At 41.0% G+C, this 19,328-nt stretch overlaps 1 protein-coding gene across 6 annotated transcripts in view; it reads right to left on the bottom strand.

Annotated features, from left to right (window-relative positions):
* Window positions 1-19,328, bottom strand: part of MANBA (mannosidase beta) — a 158,022-nt gene that overhangs the window by 27,674 nt on the left and 111,020 nt on the right. For all 6 annotated transcript variants that reach the window (XM_060012056.1, XM_060012057.1, XM_060012058.1 and 3 more), the window contains 3 exons: window positions 15,703-15,845; window positions 14,598-14,855; window positions 11,067-11,616 (listed from right to left, as the gene is read on the bottom strand). In XM_060012056.1, the coding sequence (XP_059868039.1) occupies window positions 11,392-11,616; window positions 14,598-14,855; window positions 15,703-15,845 (626 nt within the window). In that variant the 3' untranslated portion in view covers window positions 11,067-11,391. Of the gene's footprint in view, window positions 1-11,066; window positions 11,617-14,597; window positions 14,856-15,702; window positions 15,846-19,328 lie in introns of those variants that run through there.

Here is a 19,328-nt window from a genome sequence, read left to right on the forward strand (position 1 = left end):
CAGATTCAATGCAATCCCTATCAAATTACCAATGGCATTTTTCACAGAACTAGAACAAAAAATTTGACAATTTGTATGGAGATACAAAAGACCCCGAATAGCCAAAGCAATCTTGAGAAAGAAAAATGGAGCTAGAGGAATCAGACTCCCTGACTTCAGACTATACTACAAAGCTACAGTAATCAAGACAATATGGTACTGGCACACAAACAGAAATATAATCAATGGAAATGGATAGAAAGCCCAGAGATAAACCCATGAATTTATGGTCAACTCATCTATGACAAATGAGGCAAGGATATGTAATGGAGAAAAGACAGTCTCTTCAATAAGTGGTGCTGGGAACACTGGACAGCTACATGTAAAAGAAAGAAATTAGAACACTCCATAACACCATACACAAAAATAAACTCAAAATGTATTAAAGACCTAAAAGTAAGACCGGACACTATAAATCTCTTAGAGGGAAACATAGGCAGAACACTCTATGACATAAATCACAGCAAGATCTTTTTTGACTCACCTCCTACAGTAATGAAAATAAAAACAAAAATAAACAAATGGGATCTAATGAAATTTAAAAGCTTTTCCACAGCAAAGAAAACCATAAACAAGACGAAAAGACGATCCTCAGAATGGGAGAAAATAATTGCATACGAAGCAACTGACATGGGATAAATCTCCAGAATATAAAGACAACTCATGCAGCTCAATATCAAAAAAACAAACAACCCAATCAAACAAGTGGGTGGAAGACCTAAACAGACATTTCTCCAAAGAAGACATGCAGATAGCCAAGAAGCACATGAAAAGATGCTCAATATCACTAATTATTAGAAAAATGCAGATCAAAACTACAATGAGGTATCACCTCACACCAGTCTGAATGGCCATCATCAAAAAATCTGCAAACAATAAATGCGAGAGAGGGTGTGGAGAAAAGGGAACCCTCTTGCACTGTTGGTGGGAATGTAAATTGATACAGCCACTATGGAGAACAGCACGGAGTTTCCTTGAAAAACTAAAAATAGAACTACCATATGACCCAGCAATCCCACTACTGGGCATATACCCTGATAAGACCATAATTCAAAAAGACACATGCACCCCAATGTTCATTGCAGCACTATTTACAACAGCCAGGACAGGAAGCAACCTAAATGTCCATCAATAGAGGACTGGATAAAGAAGATGTGGTACATATATACAACAGAACATTAGCCATTAAAATTAACGAAATTGGGTCATTTGTATAGACATGGATGGACCTAGAGTCTGTGATACAGAGTGAAGTAAGTCAGTAAGAAAAACAAATATCATATATTAATACATATGTGTGGAATCTAGAAAAATGGTACAGATGAGCCCATTTGAAGGGCAGGAATAGAGATGCAGATGTAGAGAACGGACATGTGGACACGGTGAGGGGGATGAATTGGGAGATTGGCATTGATATATGTGCACTGCCATGTGTAAAATAGATAGTTCATGGGAACCTGATGTATAGCAGAGGAGCTCAGTTTGGTGCTCTGTAGTGACCTAGATGGGTGGGATGGGGGTGGGGTGGGAGGGAAGTCCAAAAGGGAGAGGATATGTGTATACATATAGCTGATTCACTTCACTGTAGCAGAAACTAACACAACAGTGTAAAGCAACTATACTAAAATAAAGTAAAATAAAATGGCAATACTAAACCAACCCTGAAAGAAATATTGAAAGGTCTTCCCTAAATAGAAAAGAAGCAAAAATCTATAGGAAAGGGAAAATCACAATAGGAAAGGCAAATATATAAAAGGGTTGAAGATCATTTAAGTAAGCCTGTACTTGGATTTAAAAAAATCAAAGAACTGTAAAGGTGATTATAACTACAATTAACAGTAAAAGTATAAGAATGAAGATGTAAATAGGACACCAAAATCACAAAATGTGAGGGAGGGGTGGATAAAAATATAGATCTTTTAGAATGCCTTTGAACTTGTATGACTATCATTTTAAAGCAAATAGATAGGGACTTCCTTGGTGGTTCAGTGGTAAAGAATCCACCTTACGATGCAGGGGATGTGGGTTCGATCCCTGGCCAGGGAACTAAGATCCCACATGTCATGGGGCAACTAATCCTGGGCGCCACAACTACTGAGCTCACGCGCCTCAATGACAGAGGCTGCGTGCCACAAACTACAGAGCCCATGTGCTCTGGAACCCACACACAACTACAGAGCCCACATGCCCTAGAGCCTGTGTGCCACAACTAGAGAAGAGAAAACCCACACACTACAACTAGACAGAAGACCGCGTGCCACAATGAAAGATCCCACATGCCTCAACGAAGATCCTGTGTGCCACAACTAAGACCCAACACAGCCAAAAATAAAAATAAATTTTTTTAAAAAATCAATTAATTTAAAAAAATAAAGCAAATAGATATAGTTATGGGTCAACATACTTGAACATGGTAACCACAAGTCAAAAACATACAATAGATTCACAAAAACCGAAAAGAAAGTTACTCAAGCATACTTTGAAAGAAAATCGTCAACTACAAAAGGAAAAACGAAAAAGAAGAAACAAAGAAAAAAAATGGTTCTGAAGAACATAGGGGCAGGACAGGAATAAAGACACAGGTGTAGAGAATGGACTTGAGGACACGGGGAGGGGGAAGGGTAAGCTGGTACAAAGTGAGAGAGTGGCATGGACTTATATATACTACCAAATGTAAAATAGATAGCTAGTGGGAAGCAGCCGCATAGCACAGGGAGATCAGCTTTGTGCTTTGTGACCACCTAGAGGGGTGGGATATGGAGGGTGGGAGGGAGACGGAAGAGGGAGGGGATATGGAGATATATTTATACATATAGCTGACTCACTTTGTTATAAAGCAGAAACTAACACACCACTGTAAAGCAATTATACTCCAATAAAGACGTTAAAAAAAAAAAACAAAGAAGAACTACAAAAACAACTGGAAAACAGGATTAAAATGTCAATAAGCACATACTTATCAATAATTATTTCAAATGTCAATAGATTAAATGCTCCAATCAAAAGACACACAGTGGCAGACTAGATAAAAAAAAAAAAACCTACAATATACTGCCTACAAGAAACTCACTTCAGGGTAAAAGACACACACGGATTGAAAGTGAAGGGATGGAAAAAGAGATTTCATGCAAATGGAAACAACAAGAAAGCAGGGTCACAATAAACTTTAAAACAATGGCCATAAAGAAAGACAAAGAAGAGCAATATATAATGATATAGGGATCAATACAAGAAGAGGATAGTACACGCATTAACATATATGCACCCAATATAGAAGCACCTAAATACAGAAAGCAAATACTAACAGACATAAAGGAAGAAATTGACAGTAATATAATAATACTAGAAGACTTTAACACCCCACTGATATCAATGGACAGATCATCCAGACAGAAAATCAATAAGGCAACAGAGGTCCTAAATGACACAACAGACCAATTGGGCTTAATTGATATCTACAGGATACTACATCCAAAAAAAAAAAAAAAAACCCAGAACACATATTCTTTTCAAGCCCATATGGAACAGTCTCTAGGACAGACCACATACTAGGTCACAAAACAAGCCACAAGTTTAGAGGACAGAAATTATTTCAAGCATCTTTTCGGCCCACAAGAGTATGAAACTAGAAATCAACCACAGAAAGAAAAATGGGAAAAGAATGAACACACGAAAACTAAACAACATGCTACTAAAAACCAATGGGTCAATGATGAACTGAAAGAAGAAATCAGAAATACCTAAAGACAAATAAAAATGAAAACACAGGGCTTCCCTGGTGGCACAGTGATGAAGAATCCGCCTGCCAAGACAGGGGACACGGGTTCCAGCCCTGGTCCAGGAAGATTCCACATGCCACAGAGCAACTAAGCCTGTGCACCACAACTACTGAGCCTGAGCTCTAGAGCCCGCAAGTCACAACTACTGAGCCCACACGTCACAACTACTGAGCCCACACGTCACAACTACTGAAGCCCATGCACCTAGAGCCCGTGCTCCACAACAAGAGAAGCCACTGCAATAAGTAACCCACACACTGCAATGAAGAGTAGCCCCCACTCGCTGCAACTAGAGAAATCCTGCATGCAGCAACAAAGACCCAACACAGCCAAAAATGAAAATAAATTAAAATAAATAAATTTATTTAAAAAATGAAAACACAACCATATAAAATCTATGAGATGCAGCAAAAGCAATGCTAAGAGGGAATAGCGATATAGGCCTTCCTCAAGAAACAAGAAAAATCTCAAATAAGCAGCCTAACCTACAGCTAACAGAATTAGAAAAAGAACAAACAAAACCCAAAGTCAGCACAAGGAAGAAAATAATAAAGATCAGAGAGGAAATAAATAAAATAGAGATTAAAAACAATAGGAAAGATCAATAAAACCAAGAGCTGGTTTTTTGAAAAGATAAACTAAATCAGCAAACCTCTATCTAGGCTCACCAAGAAGAAAAGAGAGAGGACCCAAATAAAATAAGAAATGAAAGAGGAGAAATAACTGATACCACAGAAATACAAAAAATCGTAAGAGAATATTATGAACAGTTATATGCCAACAAATTGAACAACGTAGAAGAAATGGACAAGGTTCCAGAAACATACAGCCTGCCAAAACTGAGTCAAAAAGAAACAGATAATTTGAACAGACCAATCACTAGAAGTGAAATAGACTCTGTAATTTAAAAAAACAAACAAACAAAAACCAAAAAATAAACAAACAAAAAAACTCCCTCCAAACAAAAGTCCAGGACCAGGCAGCTTCACTGGGATATTCTACCAAACATAACTGTTTCAAAGATTTGAAGAGAAGGGAACACTCCCAAATTCATTCTATGAAGCTACCATTGCCATGATACCAAAACCAAAGACATTACAAAAAAGAAAATTACAGCCAATATCTTTGATGAATATAGATGCAAAAATCCTCCACAAAATATTAGGAAACTGAATCCAACAATACATAAAAAGGATCATACACCACTATCAAGTTGGATTCATTCCAGGGTCACAAGGATGGTTCAACATATGCAAATCAATGTGATATACCACATTAACAAGAGACAAAAATCATATGATCATCTCAATAGACATAGAAAAAGCATTTGACAAAATTCAACATCCATTCATGATAAAAACTCTCATCAAAGTGGATATAGAGGGAACAAATCTCAACATAATAAAAGCCATTTACAATAACCTCAGAGCCAACATAACACTTAACAGTGAAAAGCTGAAAACCTTCCCATTAACTTCAGGAACAAGATAAGCATACCTACTCTCACCACTACTATTCAAAAAAATATTGGAAGTCCTAGCCGCAGCAATCAGACAAGAAATAAAAGGCTTCCAAATTGGAAGGGAAGAAGTAATAAAACTGTCACTATTTGTAGATGACATGACACTCTATATAGAGAACCTTAAAGTCTCCACACAAAAACTATTAGAACTAATAAATGAATTCATCAAGGTAGCAGGATACAAGATTAATATACAGAAATCTGTTGCATGTCTTTACACTAATAATGTAATATTAGAAACAGAAAGTAAAAAAGAAATCCCATTTAATATTGTGTCAAAAAAATACCTAGGAATAAACTTAATCAAGGAAGTAAAAGACCTATACACTGAAAACTATAAAACACTGATAAACAAAACTGATGGTGATTTAAAGAAATGGAAAGATAACCCATGCTCTTGGATTGGAAGAATGTAATACTGTTAAAATGGCATCATACTACCCAAAGCAATCTAAACTTTAATGCAATCACTATCAAAATACCCATGACATTTTTCACAGAACTAGGACAAATAATCCTAAAATTTATATGGAACCACAAGAGACCCTGAATTGCCAAAGCAATCCTGAAGAAAAAAATAAAGCTGGAGACATAACCCTTCTAGGCTTCAGACTGTTCCACAAAGCTACAGAAATCACAGTAATCAAAGCAGCATGTATTTGGCACAAAAACAGACAAACAGCTCAATGGGACAGAATAGAGAGCCCAGAAATAAACCCACACACCTACGGCCAGCTAATCTACGTCAAAGGGAGCAATGATAGTCAATGGAGAAAAGACAACCTCTTCAAAAAGTGGTATTGGAGAGCTGGACAGCTACATGTAAATCCATTAAACTAGAAGAGTCCCTCACACCATATACAAAAATAAACTCACAATGGTTTAAAGACCTAAATATAAGACAGGACACCATAAAAATCCTAGAAGAGAACATAGACAAAATCTTCTCTAACGTAATTCATAGTAATCTTTTCTTAGCTCAATCTCCCAAGGCAAAAGAAATAAAAGCAAAAATAAACAAATTGAACCTAGTCAAACTTAAAAGCTCTTGCACAGTAAAGGAAACCATCAACAAAATGAAAAAACAACCCACGTACTGGGAGAAAATAGTTGCAAACAATATGACCAATAACTAGTTAATTGAGGGTGGGATAGGGAGGGTGGGAGGGAGACACAAGAGGGAAGAGATATGGGAACATATGTATATGTATAACTGATTCACTTTGTTATAAAGCAGAAACTAACACACCATTGTAAAGCAATTATACTCCAATCAAGATGTTAAAAAAAAGAAGTTAATATACAAAGTATATAAACAGTCCATGCAACTTAATACCAAAAAACAAACAACCTAATCAAAAAGACATACAGATGGCCAAAGTCACATGAAAGGATGCTCCACCTCACTAATTGTTAGAGAAATGCAAATCAAAACTACAGTGAGGTATCACCTCACAGCAGTCAAAATGGCTATCACTAAAAAGTCTATAAATAACAAATGCTGGAGAGGGTGTGGAGAAAAGGGAACCCTCCTACACTGTTTGTGGGAATGTAAGTTGGTGCAGCCACTATAGAGGTTCCTTAAAAGACTAAAAACAGAGTTACCATATGATCCAACAATTCCACTCCTGGGCATATGTCTGGAGAAAACTCTAATTCGAAAAGATACACGCACCCCAATGTTCACAGCAGCACTATTTACAATAGTCGAGACATGGAAGCAACCTAATGTTCACTGACAGATGAATGGATAAAGAAGTTGTGGTATGTATATGTGTGTGTGTGTGTGTGTGTGTGTGTGTGTGTGTGTGTGTAATATTACTCGACCATAAAAAAGAATGAAATAATGCCATTTGCAGCAACACGGATGGGCCTAGAGATTATCATACTAAGTCAAGTAAGTCAGACAGAGAAAGACAAATGCCTTATGATATCACTTATATGTGGGATCCAAAATATGATACAAATGAACTTATTTACAAAACAGAAACAGACTCACAGATGTAGAAAACAAACTTATAGTTACCAAAGGGGAAAGAAGGTGGGAGAGGGATAAATTAGGAGCTTGGGACTAGCAGATACAAACTACTATATATAAAATAGATAAACAACAAGGTCGTAATGTATACCAGCTGGTATACTGAATCACATTGCTGTATACCACACACTAACACAACATTAAAAATCAACTATAATTCAATTAAAATTTTTTAATTAAAAAGTAAAAAAAATGGAAGTGGATCTCTTGTCTATAGTACTAAAAAAACAATGTGTTATATACATATATACAATGGAATATTACTCAGCCTTAAAAAAATGAAATATTGGGACTTCCCTGGTGGTCCAGTGGTTAAGAATCTGTCTTGCAATGCAGGGGACGCTGGTTCAATCCCTGGTCGGGAAACTAAGATCCCACATGCCGCAGGGCAACTAAACCCACGTGCCGCAACTACAGAGCCCACATGCTCTGGAGCCCACACACCACAACTAGAGAGCCCGCGTGCCGCAAATACTGAGCCCACGCACTCGAGTCCACACACCACAACTAGAGAGAAGCCTGCACACCACAAAGAAGAGCCCATGTGCCTCAACGAAGGATCCCACATGCTGCAACTAAGACCCGATGCAGCCAAAAAATAAATAAATATTTTTAAAAATGAAATATTGGCATTTACAGCGACATGGATGAACCTAGAGAATATCACACTTAGTGAAGCAAGTCAGAGAAAGACAAATATTATATGCTATTACCTACATGTGGAATCTAAAAAAATAATGCAAATGAATCTATATACAAAACAGGAAGGACTTCCCTGGTGGTCCAGTGGTTAAGACTTTGCCTTCCAATGCAGGGGGTGCGGGTTCGATCCTTGGTTGGGGAGCTAAGATCCCACATGCCTTGCGGCCAAAAAAACCCAAAACATAAAAAAACAGAATATTGTAACAAATTCAATAAAGACTTTAAAAATGGTCCACATCAAAAAATATTTTAAAAAAAAACAGGAACAGACTCACAGACAGAGAAAACAAACTTATGGTTACCAAAGAGGAGGAGAGAGGAGGGCAAAGTAGGAGTATGGGATTAACAAATACACACTACTATATGTAAAACAAATAAACAAGAAGGATTTACTGTATAGCACAAGGAATTATACTCAATATACTGTAATAACCTATAGTGGTAAATAATCTGAAAATACATATATATAAGTGAATCATCTTGCGGTACACCTGAAACTAATGCAATATTGTATTAGCTATACTTCAATTTTAAAAAAGGAAAGAAAAAAGGCATCTGCCTTTATTTGCTTCATTTTTACCCTTGCTTCATGTACTGAGTGATAATGATGTTATAAAAGTATGACTAGGGCTTCCCTGGTGGCACAGTGGTTGAGAGTCCGCCTGCCGATGCAGGGGACATGGGTTCGTGCCCCAGTCCAGGAAGGATCCCACGTGCCACGGAGTGGCTGGGCCCGTGAGCCATGGCCGCTGAGCCTGCGTGTCCGGAGCCTGTGCTCCGCAACGGGAGAGGCCACAACAGTGAGAGGCCCGCGTACCACAAAAAATAAAAAAGTATGACTAGCATTTATTTTGTTCCAGACCCTATTTGTTTAATCTTTACCACTACCTTTGAAGGTTAGAGATTACTATCTCCATTTTACAGATGAGAAAACTAAAATCTAGAAGATCAAGTGGTTGCCCAAGGTCACACAGCCAATAAGCCTCAGAACTTGGATTCTGACTCAGGTCAGTGTGGGTGGGAGCCCTGCCCTCTCTAGACAAGAGGGTCACACCCCAGAATGGCGCCTCCATTTACAGAGCCTTCACTAAGTGTCAGTACTGGGCCGAGCCCTTGAACCACATTTTTAATTTATTCTTCAAAGCACACTTACAGGGACTTCCCTGGTGGTGCGGTGGTTAAGAATCCGCCTGCCAGTGCAGGGGACACGGGTTCAATCCCTGGTCCGGGAAGATCCCACAATGCTGCGGAGCAACAAAACCTGTGCGCTACTGAGCCTGTGCTCTAGAGCTCGCGAACCACAACTACTGAGCCCACGCACCACAACTACTGAAGCCCACGCGCCTAGAGCCTGTGCTCCGCAACAAGAGAGGCCACCACAACGAGAAGCTCGCACACCACAATGAAGAGTAGTCCCCGCTCGCCGCAACTAGAGAAAGCCCGCGTGCAGCAATGAAGAGCAAACGCAGCCAAAAATAAATTAATTAATTATTTTAAAAAACCCACACTTACAAGGTGAGCGTAATTATTCCCACTGTACCACAAGAAAACGGAACGTAGAAGTTAAATAACTAGATTAAGGTTACAGAGCTAGTAAGGGCAGAATTGCAATGTATTGGGTCGTTACAGAATTAGGGAAAAACCCAAACAAACTTTTTGGGTTTGGCCAACCCAGTAAATTTGGCCCATCAACTTCAAAGCCCACCTCACAGGGTACCTAGCACAGAAAAATGCTCTAGTGAATGGAGAGGTGTGTCCTCCCTCTCCCCCAGCAACAGTGACAAGAAAGTGATATAATAGTTATCAGGTAAGAATCTTCTGGGTTACATCCCTAAGTCACAGCCTTTCATAAGCCTGTTATATATATTTTGAAATAACACATAAAATGAGGGAACTCATAGATACTGAAGGAGAGGCCTGGGTTGGCTGCATTTATTTTCTTTTTAGTCTCTGAACCATGGCCAAAAGTTTCTCAGCTTTAAAACCAAAACTATTATCTATTTAGTCTTGATTCTAAAGCCAAACTCTCACTGCCAGTCCCCTCTATAACCAGTTACCTGATTCTTCTTAGAGAAGACCCTTCAAATATCCTGGATTAGATTCTTCAAACTCTTCAAGTTTATCAAATAGACTAAAAACTTGACCAGAGCTAAACGGAAATTAATGCTCAGCAGGGTACTGGGCAAAACTGAGTGTTCATGGAATGAGGAAATAAGCCACAAATGAAACACCAAGTTGTCAATGCAATTTATACAACTTTAAAATTTTAACGTAATTTCAAACTTACAGAAAAGTCGCAAAAGCAGAAAAAATTCCTACACACCTTTACCCAAATGGGCTACTTATTAACACTTTGCCCTCTTTGCTTCATTACCAGTGTGATTTTATAAACATGATAATGCAGAATAAAATGATTTCATAGCAATTATAATGAATCAATGTTTTTTAAGATGGTTCAAACTCAAGTGAAAGGGAACACCACTTTGCTGCCAGGATCACCAAGTACAAATCTAACCACAGCCTTGAATTGGAAAGCTCACTGGATTCAATCAAACCTGAAGCCCATACCTAACGATGGGTGACCTATGTCAGGACACCCGGAAGTTTCAAAAGTGACCATGGTGATGTCCATTTCAATACGAGCTTTTTTTCCAAAGAATCACTCTAATGGCCTTTGAAAAAATAAATTATTATTTTTTAAAACAATATTTTTTAAAAAACGTTGCAAATGGAAAACGGACTCCTACCCAAAAAGTAACTGAATGACAAACAATCAACCCCCCAAACTTTCTGGCAATAGCAACCAATATGGCTACCACCCAGAACTCTCTTTCTGTTGTGACATTTGAATCTCCGTTTCCTCTGGAAATAACAACAAAGCAGTTTCATTCCGATTATTTGGTATTTCTCAAAACTAACCACGAGAGCCTACATGACCTCACGACCTTCCACATTTGATTCCACAGATACCGCAATAATCACGTACCTGTGATTCCCTTAAAGGGCTGCACGTGGACAGACCTCCTTTCGGGGCTTGGAGAGGCAGTTGGGTTATAACTGGTTCATGTGGTGCAAAAGCTGTGGGGGAATGGGCTAAAACCACAGTCCTGGTGCAGACTGGACGGCACCTAGGCACAGCTTTGTTGGAGGAGGACATCACCTGAGTACACAGCCTTCCCTGGGAGAATGCACTAGTACAAGCTCTTCACCAAGTGGTTATGCAGACACCTGACAGCAAGCAGACGCGTTTCCTGGCCTCTTCAACTTGTTTCTGATTGCCTTCAGCTCCTGCCAATACAGCCTGGATTCCCTCAGTAAATATCCGCCAGTGAAGTCACATGAAAAGATCGCTCCAATTCACTCTCATTGGTGGGTTTCCAAGGGTAGAAGAATACAGTCCGTGTCTCCTCAGTCATGAGAAAACCATTGTCACTGAATCTCCCTGGGATGCTTCCTACATCCAACCAAACAAAGGGAGCAACAGCTGAGGTTTTCAGATGAAAAACAAATGTGTCCCCTTGCTGAGAGATGGTGGCCTGAAAGAAAAAGATAAATGAAGTGAAGGACGAGGGCAGAGCTCTATTCTATATACAGCGCCTATCAGAACATCGATGTGGCTAACAAGGAGTGCATTTCCTACAACTTTGGTTCTGCAGCTGCTAAATTCATACATTCCATGCACTGTGTCAGATGCTAAAAACTATGTGGAAATGTATTGAAGGCTGTGGAAAATTACCAAATTGTAATCTCAAACCAGGCAGGGAGGGGGGGAATATGTAGTCTCCAATTATTAAGGAGAATATTTCACACGAATCTCAAGGCTTTGTAGCTTTTACAGCTTTATACCTTTTTCTCAGGGTCTCATCAAGAGAGACACATTTCTGCACCAGGGCTGGGTGTTAAATGACTTTCTCAGAATCTGTGTGGAGCTGGCTGCAGAGCACAGCCATGGGGCTCACCTTCTAGTCTTCTGAGGAGATCCTGCAATCTAGGCAGCAGCCGGCCGGGCATCTCCAAAAGCTCTACCACTAGAGCTCTCCCTCTTTTATTGCATCGTCAGTAAAGTCACATTATTAGCACTTTTTTTTTATTCAGCTCAAATTAATTTGCTTTTCATATTACTCTTGACAGATTTACTAACGTTCATTCTTAGGTAGCTATCACATTGTACTTATTTAGAATTTTTCAAGTATTCGTTTTATTTAATCTCAACCATCTAAATGAAATTATTCATTTTCCTATTCATTTGGATATAAGTCCATCCAACTTTGAAATATTTGAAAAAATCTTCGTAATGTGAATTCTCAGCTTTGTAATCTGACCCTTAACTTTCTTACTTTAATTTTTTTCCTTCTTTTTTTAAATTCATTTTTATTGGAGTATAGTTGCTTTACATTAGCACTTTTAACATGTGTGAATCCCACACGATATCAGCAAAGGAGAGCACAGTTTAAGTCTTGTCATTCATTAGCCTCTTAGCACAGGCAGAGAGAGAGGCAGAGATGCTTCCTGGAGGCTGGGGGTTTGTGAACCTCTCTCACTGTGAGTACACAGTTGAGTGGGACCTGGTATTCCAGCCGTGCATCTGTCATGAAACATGACTCTTCCACAGGCATACATGCAACGCCGTAGGTTTGACATTATAGGTTATGTGTGACATAAAGAATTTCCAAGGGCGATTTTTACTATATATAACTTAGCCTGAGACAGCATTCAGGGTTCTGAGTTATTAACAAGAAACTCTACTTTGGTAGAAGCAAAAAAGAAACAAAATGTATTAGGTAGCTCTCAGAGGGTCAGAGATGCAGGCTTGAAGTTAGATGTCAAATTCCCAAATCATTCCACCCACCTATTCTGACGAAGACCCTAAAGCAGTTGCAGGCACACAGTTTACATGGCTGGCCCTGGCTGCCACCAAGCCTGCAGGGAAGCCTCAGCTACTCTGTCCCAAGGCCAAGGCCAGAAGGGACACTGGCACCTGCTCACTCTCGTTGTTGCCTTCTTCTGATCGGAAACCTCATCTCTGCATATCTGACTGCAGAGCCCAGAGCTCAAGCTTGTATTCTGGCTTCAGGGACACAGGGAGGAAAACTCAGTCCCCAGCATCCCCCTGACGATAGTGCATCCAAGCGCCTGGCCTACATTAAGCCTACAATAACGTTAACTATCATTACTATTATTATTGTTATTATAACCCTTTAGGATAGGCAAAGTCTCATTGAAATCCAATTGAGGTAGGGCAAAGGAAGAAGTCCTACCTCTCCCCCAGCCCAGTTATCTCAAAGTAATGGAGGCCCAGATGAGGAAAGAAAGATTTTGAAATCCTGTCTAGAGACAGCAGATTTGTCTACTACATAGTTTTGTGCTTTTTTTCTGGAAAGAAGCTATGTAAATGTATGTCATTTCCTTCATATTTGCCCTATATCAGTTGTGACAGATAGATTTCATTAGGGGAATATTTCATTATTAATTGGGAAGGAAGCTAAGCTAAGCTATGCTATCTTTATTTCAAGGACTGAGTTTTGATATGATTTCCAAAGCAAATGTAAAAAAATCCTCTCACGTAAGTCTTTTCAATGAAATCTAAAACAAACTTAAAATTGATTAAAAATAGAGAATGAAAATATTTTTCTAGAAAGTTTCAATCACTACATGGAGAGGGGGAAAGGGAAGGAAAGGTTTTCAATCAACTAGACAGATTCCAAATTTCCTAGCTACACAATTTTTTTTTTTTTTTTTTTTTTTGCAGTATGCATGCCTCTCACTGTTGTGGCCTCTCCCGTTGCGGAGCACAGGCTCCGGACGCGCAGGCCCAGCAGCCATGGCTCACGGGCCCAGCTGCTCTGCGGCATGCGGGATCTTCCCGGACCGGAGCACGAACCCGTGTCCCCTGCATCGGCAGGCAGACTCTCAACCACTGCGCCACCAAGGAAGACCTAGCTACACAATTTTTATAACACATCCTATCCTGATCATCTCTTTTTTTCCCTTGGCAGTGATAAAGAGATTTGGTGACTGAGCAACATGGGAGCAATAAATCAGAGAGTAGAGTGAACATTTTTTAAATGAACAGACTCTCCTTAAAAATGCAAAATTAAGAGTGCTTCTACCGGCTCCATTGTTTCCTGGCCATGGACTTTATAAACACGTTACTCAGTCCCTCCAAACAGGTTTGCTCACTTGTATATGCAGATGATAATAGTTCACGGTTGATGCAGTAAAGCCCCCAGGACAGACAGAGCCTGGAACCTACAGGAGGAGCAGTCAGTGGTGATGACTCCTGCTGCCTCACCCTCCACTGCACCAGCCTGACTAGGGAGATGTGATGGGACAGCAGGACTGGCAGGAACCTTAAGCTTTGACAAATACAAATAATAAAAATTACTTGCTCTTTGCTTCCAGTGGGAAGGGGCCAATCTTCCCCGGGTCCCAGGTAAGCTCAGTACCAAGGAGAAATTTTGCAAAAAAGCAGGACAGTTCCACAAAGCCACGGTGACCCCAGACCAGTGGTGCTTACAGTGATATTTGCCTTGTGGAGCCCCTTGGCCTCCTTTGGTGAGGACAGGAAGTGATAGTTGGTTGGGCTCAAGAGCTCCCTGGCAGTTGACAGGTAAAAGGAAACCACACAGCTTTGTCGTGTACAATTTGTACATCCTCTTAATAATTCAGCTACTGGCTTATCATAGAGAAGAGCAGACTCCCCTGCTTTCATCACAAAAGGCTTCGTCGTCTCAGAGCACACGGGCTCCAGGGAACTCCATGTGTGGACTCTCACCTGGGGAGAAACAAGACAGAAAAAAACCGAACATTCTTAGTTACTATTTTTTTTAGAGAATAATAGGAGTAATAATAGATGAAAGTCAGAATAGCAGAACTGGTTAAGAGACTGTGAAACTTGGGTTTAACCATAGCCCCACCAAGTACTTGTCATGTAACCAAGAAGTTAACTTCTCAAAGTATCCATTTCTTCAAACGTAAAATGAGAATAATAACAGCACTAACTCCACAGGCTGTTGCGAGAATTAAGCAATTTATGGAAGGCACAGGACCTGGCACATTATAGTTAATTCATAGACTTGACTTGTTCTCAATGTCCTCCTAACTGGAGCCACCCAAGACTTCTTTGAGTTTCTACCCTTTCTTTTACCTAAAATTGTTTTAAATACAAGTTCATTTTTCCACATATATATTCTGAATAATCTTACTGATTTCCACTTTAACATACTGTTTTAAATGAGTTCTTTTGGTAAAGTCTAGCCTATTTCCAGCTTCTCATGATTATAAATAACCTTAGATTTAACTGGCATTTTACAGTTTACAATGCACAGTCATCTAATGACTGTATTCGCTATCCATAGAAATCCTTTAAGAAGGCAGGCTGGTGTCATTTTACAGATGAGGAAACTGAACCAAGACATTAAGGTCATAGAATAAATAGAATTTTTCCCTGAATATAGGTTTTCCAATTCCAAGAACAGCTCATTTTCTGCTGCAAGCAGTAGAGACATTTTGATACAAATTAATTTCTCTTTTTTTTTTCCAAAAAAGAATAGAACCAAATAACTAAAGAAATCTAAAATTCGCCCTCTACCACAGAGAGAAAAAAAATCCAAGCAACTTACAGTGAGCATCATCTTGTGGTCTGAGTGAAGGTCTGACACACCGTAGATGAAAAACACATCTTCATTCTCAAAACCCACCGGCAACAGCGGAGCGAAGAAACACCGAGCAAAATAATGAAGCATTTTCCACTTTCCTCCATACTCTAAAAGTAATCAGTTGGGTTAGGAAACAAGGGTCAAGCAGTCGCAGTCATCATCCACAGGGTCCAGCTGTGTAACCTGTCATAATTCAGGGCACTGAGCATTGAAGGGAGAGCGGACAGTGGAGGGAACCCATGTTTGTTGAGGGCAAGTAGCATTTTTGGACACCACCTCATGTCAGCCTCAAATCTGAGCGAGGCAGCCATGAACATCGCACTTTTCAAATGAGGAAATGGAGCTCAAGCAGTTAAGTCAAACATGCCACGGGCAGTATTTTGAGCCCAGACCTGATTCCTAGCTAGCACTTTCTCATATGCAATTCTGCTTCCAGAAGCTCAGTGTACCGATGTTCCTTTTCCCTACATACACATGAAAAAGGGAGTCAGGAGCATTGGCAGTGAACATCTGTTACAAATATTCATTTCGCTAGTATTACTTAGCAAAAATACTATTATAGAGGCTGGCCAAGATGGTGGAGTAGGAAGACCCTGAGCTCACCTCCTCTCATGAGCACACCAAAATCACAACTATTTACAGAGCAATTATTTATGAGAAAGACCAAAATCTAGCAGAAAAGATCATCTACCACTAAAGGTATAAAGAAGGAACCACAGCAAGATGGGTAGGAGAGGCAGAGTTGCACACAGTCAAGACCCACACCCCAGGAGTGGGTGACCCACAAATGTAAGAATAATTACAACTGCAGAGGTACTCCTCAAGGAACGAGGGGTCTGAGCCCCATATTGGGCTCCCCAGCCCGGGGATCTTACACCAGGAAGACAAGCCCCCAGCCCCAACAATGTTTGGCTTTGAAGGCCTGCAGGGATTAAATTCAGGAGTCCCAGAGGGCTGGGGGAAATAGAGACTCCCCTCTTAAAGGGCTCACACGAAATCTCACACACTCCAGGAACCAGGGCAGAAGCAGTCATTTGAAAGGAGCCTGTCAGACTCATTTGCTGATGTTGGAGAGTCTGCCAAAGAGGCAGCAAGCAACTGGAGCTCACCCTGGAGACACAGACACTGGCAAGCGCCATTTTGGAATTCTCCCTCCAGCTGATTGGCACCAGGACCCAGCCTCACCCACCAGCCTGTTCACACCAGTACTGGAACGCCTCAGGCCAAGCAATTAGCTGGACAACCACCAGTAGACAGGCTGCCTTAAGACCTCCTGAGCCCAAGGCACCTCAGGACATGGTCCTGTCCACCAGAGGGCCCAGGACCCAGTGCCATACAACAGTGTGCACTAGCCTCAGGACCCCCAGGGCCTGGCAGCTGCAAATCCTGGGACCCAGCCCCAGCCACCAGCCAGCCAGCGCTAGCCCCAGAACATCCTGGGCCTTGGCTTCACCCAACAACAATCCAAAATCAGCTCTGGGACACTGGGCCCTGCAGCCAGAGACCCTAGGAGTCAGCTCTGCCCACCAGTGGGCCAGCACTAGCCCCAGGACCCAGATTCACCTACTGGCTCCAGGATCCCCTGGACACCAACTCCACCCACCAATGGGAAGACACCAGCCTCAGGACCACTGCAGCCCTACAGCCTACCTTGTTGGACACAGCCAACACAGCAGATTGGCACCAGCCCCAGGACTCCCGGGCCTGGGCCCCACCCACCAGCAGACCAACACCAGCTCTGAGAAACCTTGGATGCCTCAGCCAGCTGCCCTGGGATCCAGCCCCACTCACCAATGGGCCAGCACCAGCTTTGGAATACCCCAGAACCTGCATTCAGCCATATCAGGAACTGGCCCCACCCACCCACCATCAGGCCAACACTAGATCCAGGAACCCCAGTCCTGTAACCACCCACCCCAGAACCTGGCTCTGCCCACAAGTGAACCAGCAGTAGCCCTGGGACCCTCCAGGGTTCTGCAACCAGCAGCCTCATGACCCAGCCCCACCAACCAGTGGCTGGCAGGGTCCACACAAGGCAGGGCCTGGAAACCAATTGGGCCAAAGGCCAGCCATGTCTACTAGACCAACGACATCAGTAAGCCCACCACACAGAAGGACCCATGCACCCCACATAGGGGGCACCCCTAGAGCGTATAGCTCTGATGACCAGAGGGGAGTGAGCTGCTGGGACGCACAGTGTACCTCTTACAAAAGGCCACTTCTCCAAGATCAGGAAACATTACCAACCTACCAGATACATAGAAATAAAAAAAGAGCAAGTTAGGCAAACTGAGGCAACAGAAGAACATGTTCCAAACAAAGGAAGAAGATAAAACCCCAGATGAAGAACTAAGTGAAGTGGAGATAGGCAATCTACCTAAGAAAGAGTTCAGGGTGATGATCATAAAGATGATCAAAGAATGCAGGAGAAGAATGGAGGAACACAGTGAGAAGTTTAACAAAGAGTTAGAAGATATAGAGAACTAGACAGAGATGAAAACTACAACAATTAAAATGAAAACTACACTAAAAGAAATCAACAGTAGATGAAATGATACAGAGGAATGGATCAGGGAGATGGAAGACAGGTAGTGGAAATCACTGAAGCTGAACAGAAAAAAGAATAAAAAGAAAAGAGAACAGTTTAAGAGACCTCTGGTACAAAATCAAGTGCACTAATATTCACATTATAGGGTCTCAGAAGGAGAAGAGAGAGAGAAAGGGGCAGAGAACATATTTGAGGACACAGTAGGCTGAAAACTTCCTTAACCTGGGAAAAGAAACAGACATGCAGGTCCCGGAACACAAACAAGATCAACCCAAAGAGGTCCACACCAAGATACACTGAATTAAAATGGCAAAAGTTAAAGAAAGAATATTGAAAAGGGAAAAGCAACAAGTTACATACAAAGGAACTCCCATAACGCCATCAGTGGACTTTTCAGCAGCTCTGCAGGCCAGATGGGAGTGGCAGAATAAATGTAAAGTGATGAAGGGAAAATCTACAAACAAGAATACTCTACTCAGCAAGACTTCCATTCAGATTTGATGGAGAAATTAAAAGTTTTACAGACAAGCAAAATCTAAGAGTTGGGCACCACCAAACCAGCTTTACAAGAAATGGTAAAGGTATTTCTCTAAGTGAAAAAGAAAAGGCTACAAATAGAAACATGAAAATTATGAAAGGAAAAAGCTCATTTGTAAAGGCAAATATTAGGTAGTACATCAACCATGTACAAAGCTAGCAGGAAGGTTAAAAGACAAAAATCATCTATATCCACAATAATTAGTTAAGGGATACACAAAACAAAAAGATGTAAAATATATCAAAAACAGTAATCAGGACTTCCCTGGTGGTCCAGTGGTTGGGACTTCACCTTCCAATGCGGGAGGTGTGGATTCGATCCCTGGTCAGGGAGCTGAGATCCCACATGACTTGCAGCCAAAAAGCCGAAACATAAAACAGAAGCAATATTGTGGCAAATTTAATAAAGAGTTTAAAAAAAACAACAATAGGGCTTCCCTGGTGGCGCAGTGGTTGAGAGTCCGCCTGCCGATGCAGGGGACACGGGTTCGTGCCCCGGTCCAGG

The sequence above is a fragment of the Delphinus delphis genome, chromosome 5 (genome assembly GCF_949987515.2).
Source record: "Delphinus delphis chromosome 5, mDelDel1.2, whole genome shotgun sequence".
Taxonomy (NCBI): domain Eukaryota; kingdom Metazoa; phylum Chordata; class Mammalia; order Artiodactyla; family Delphinidae; genus Delphinus; species Delphinus delphis.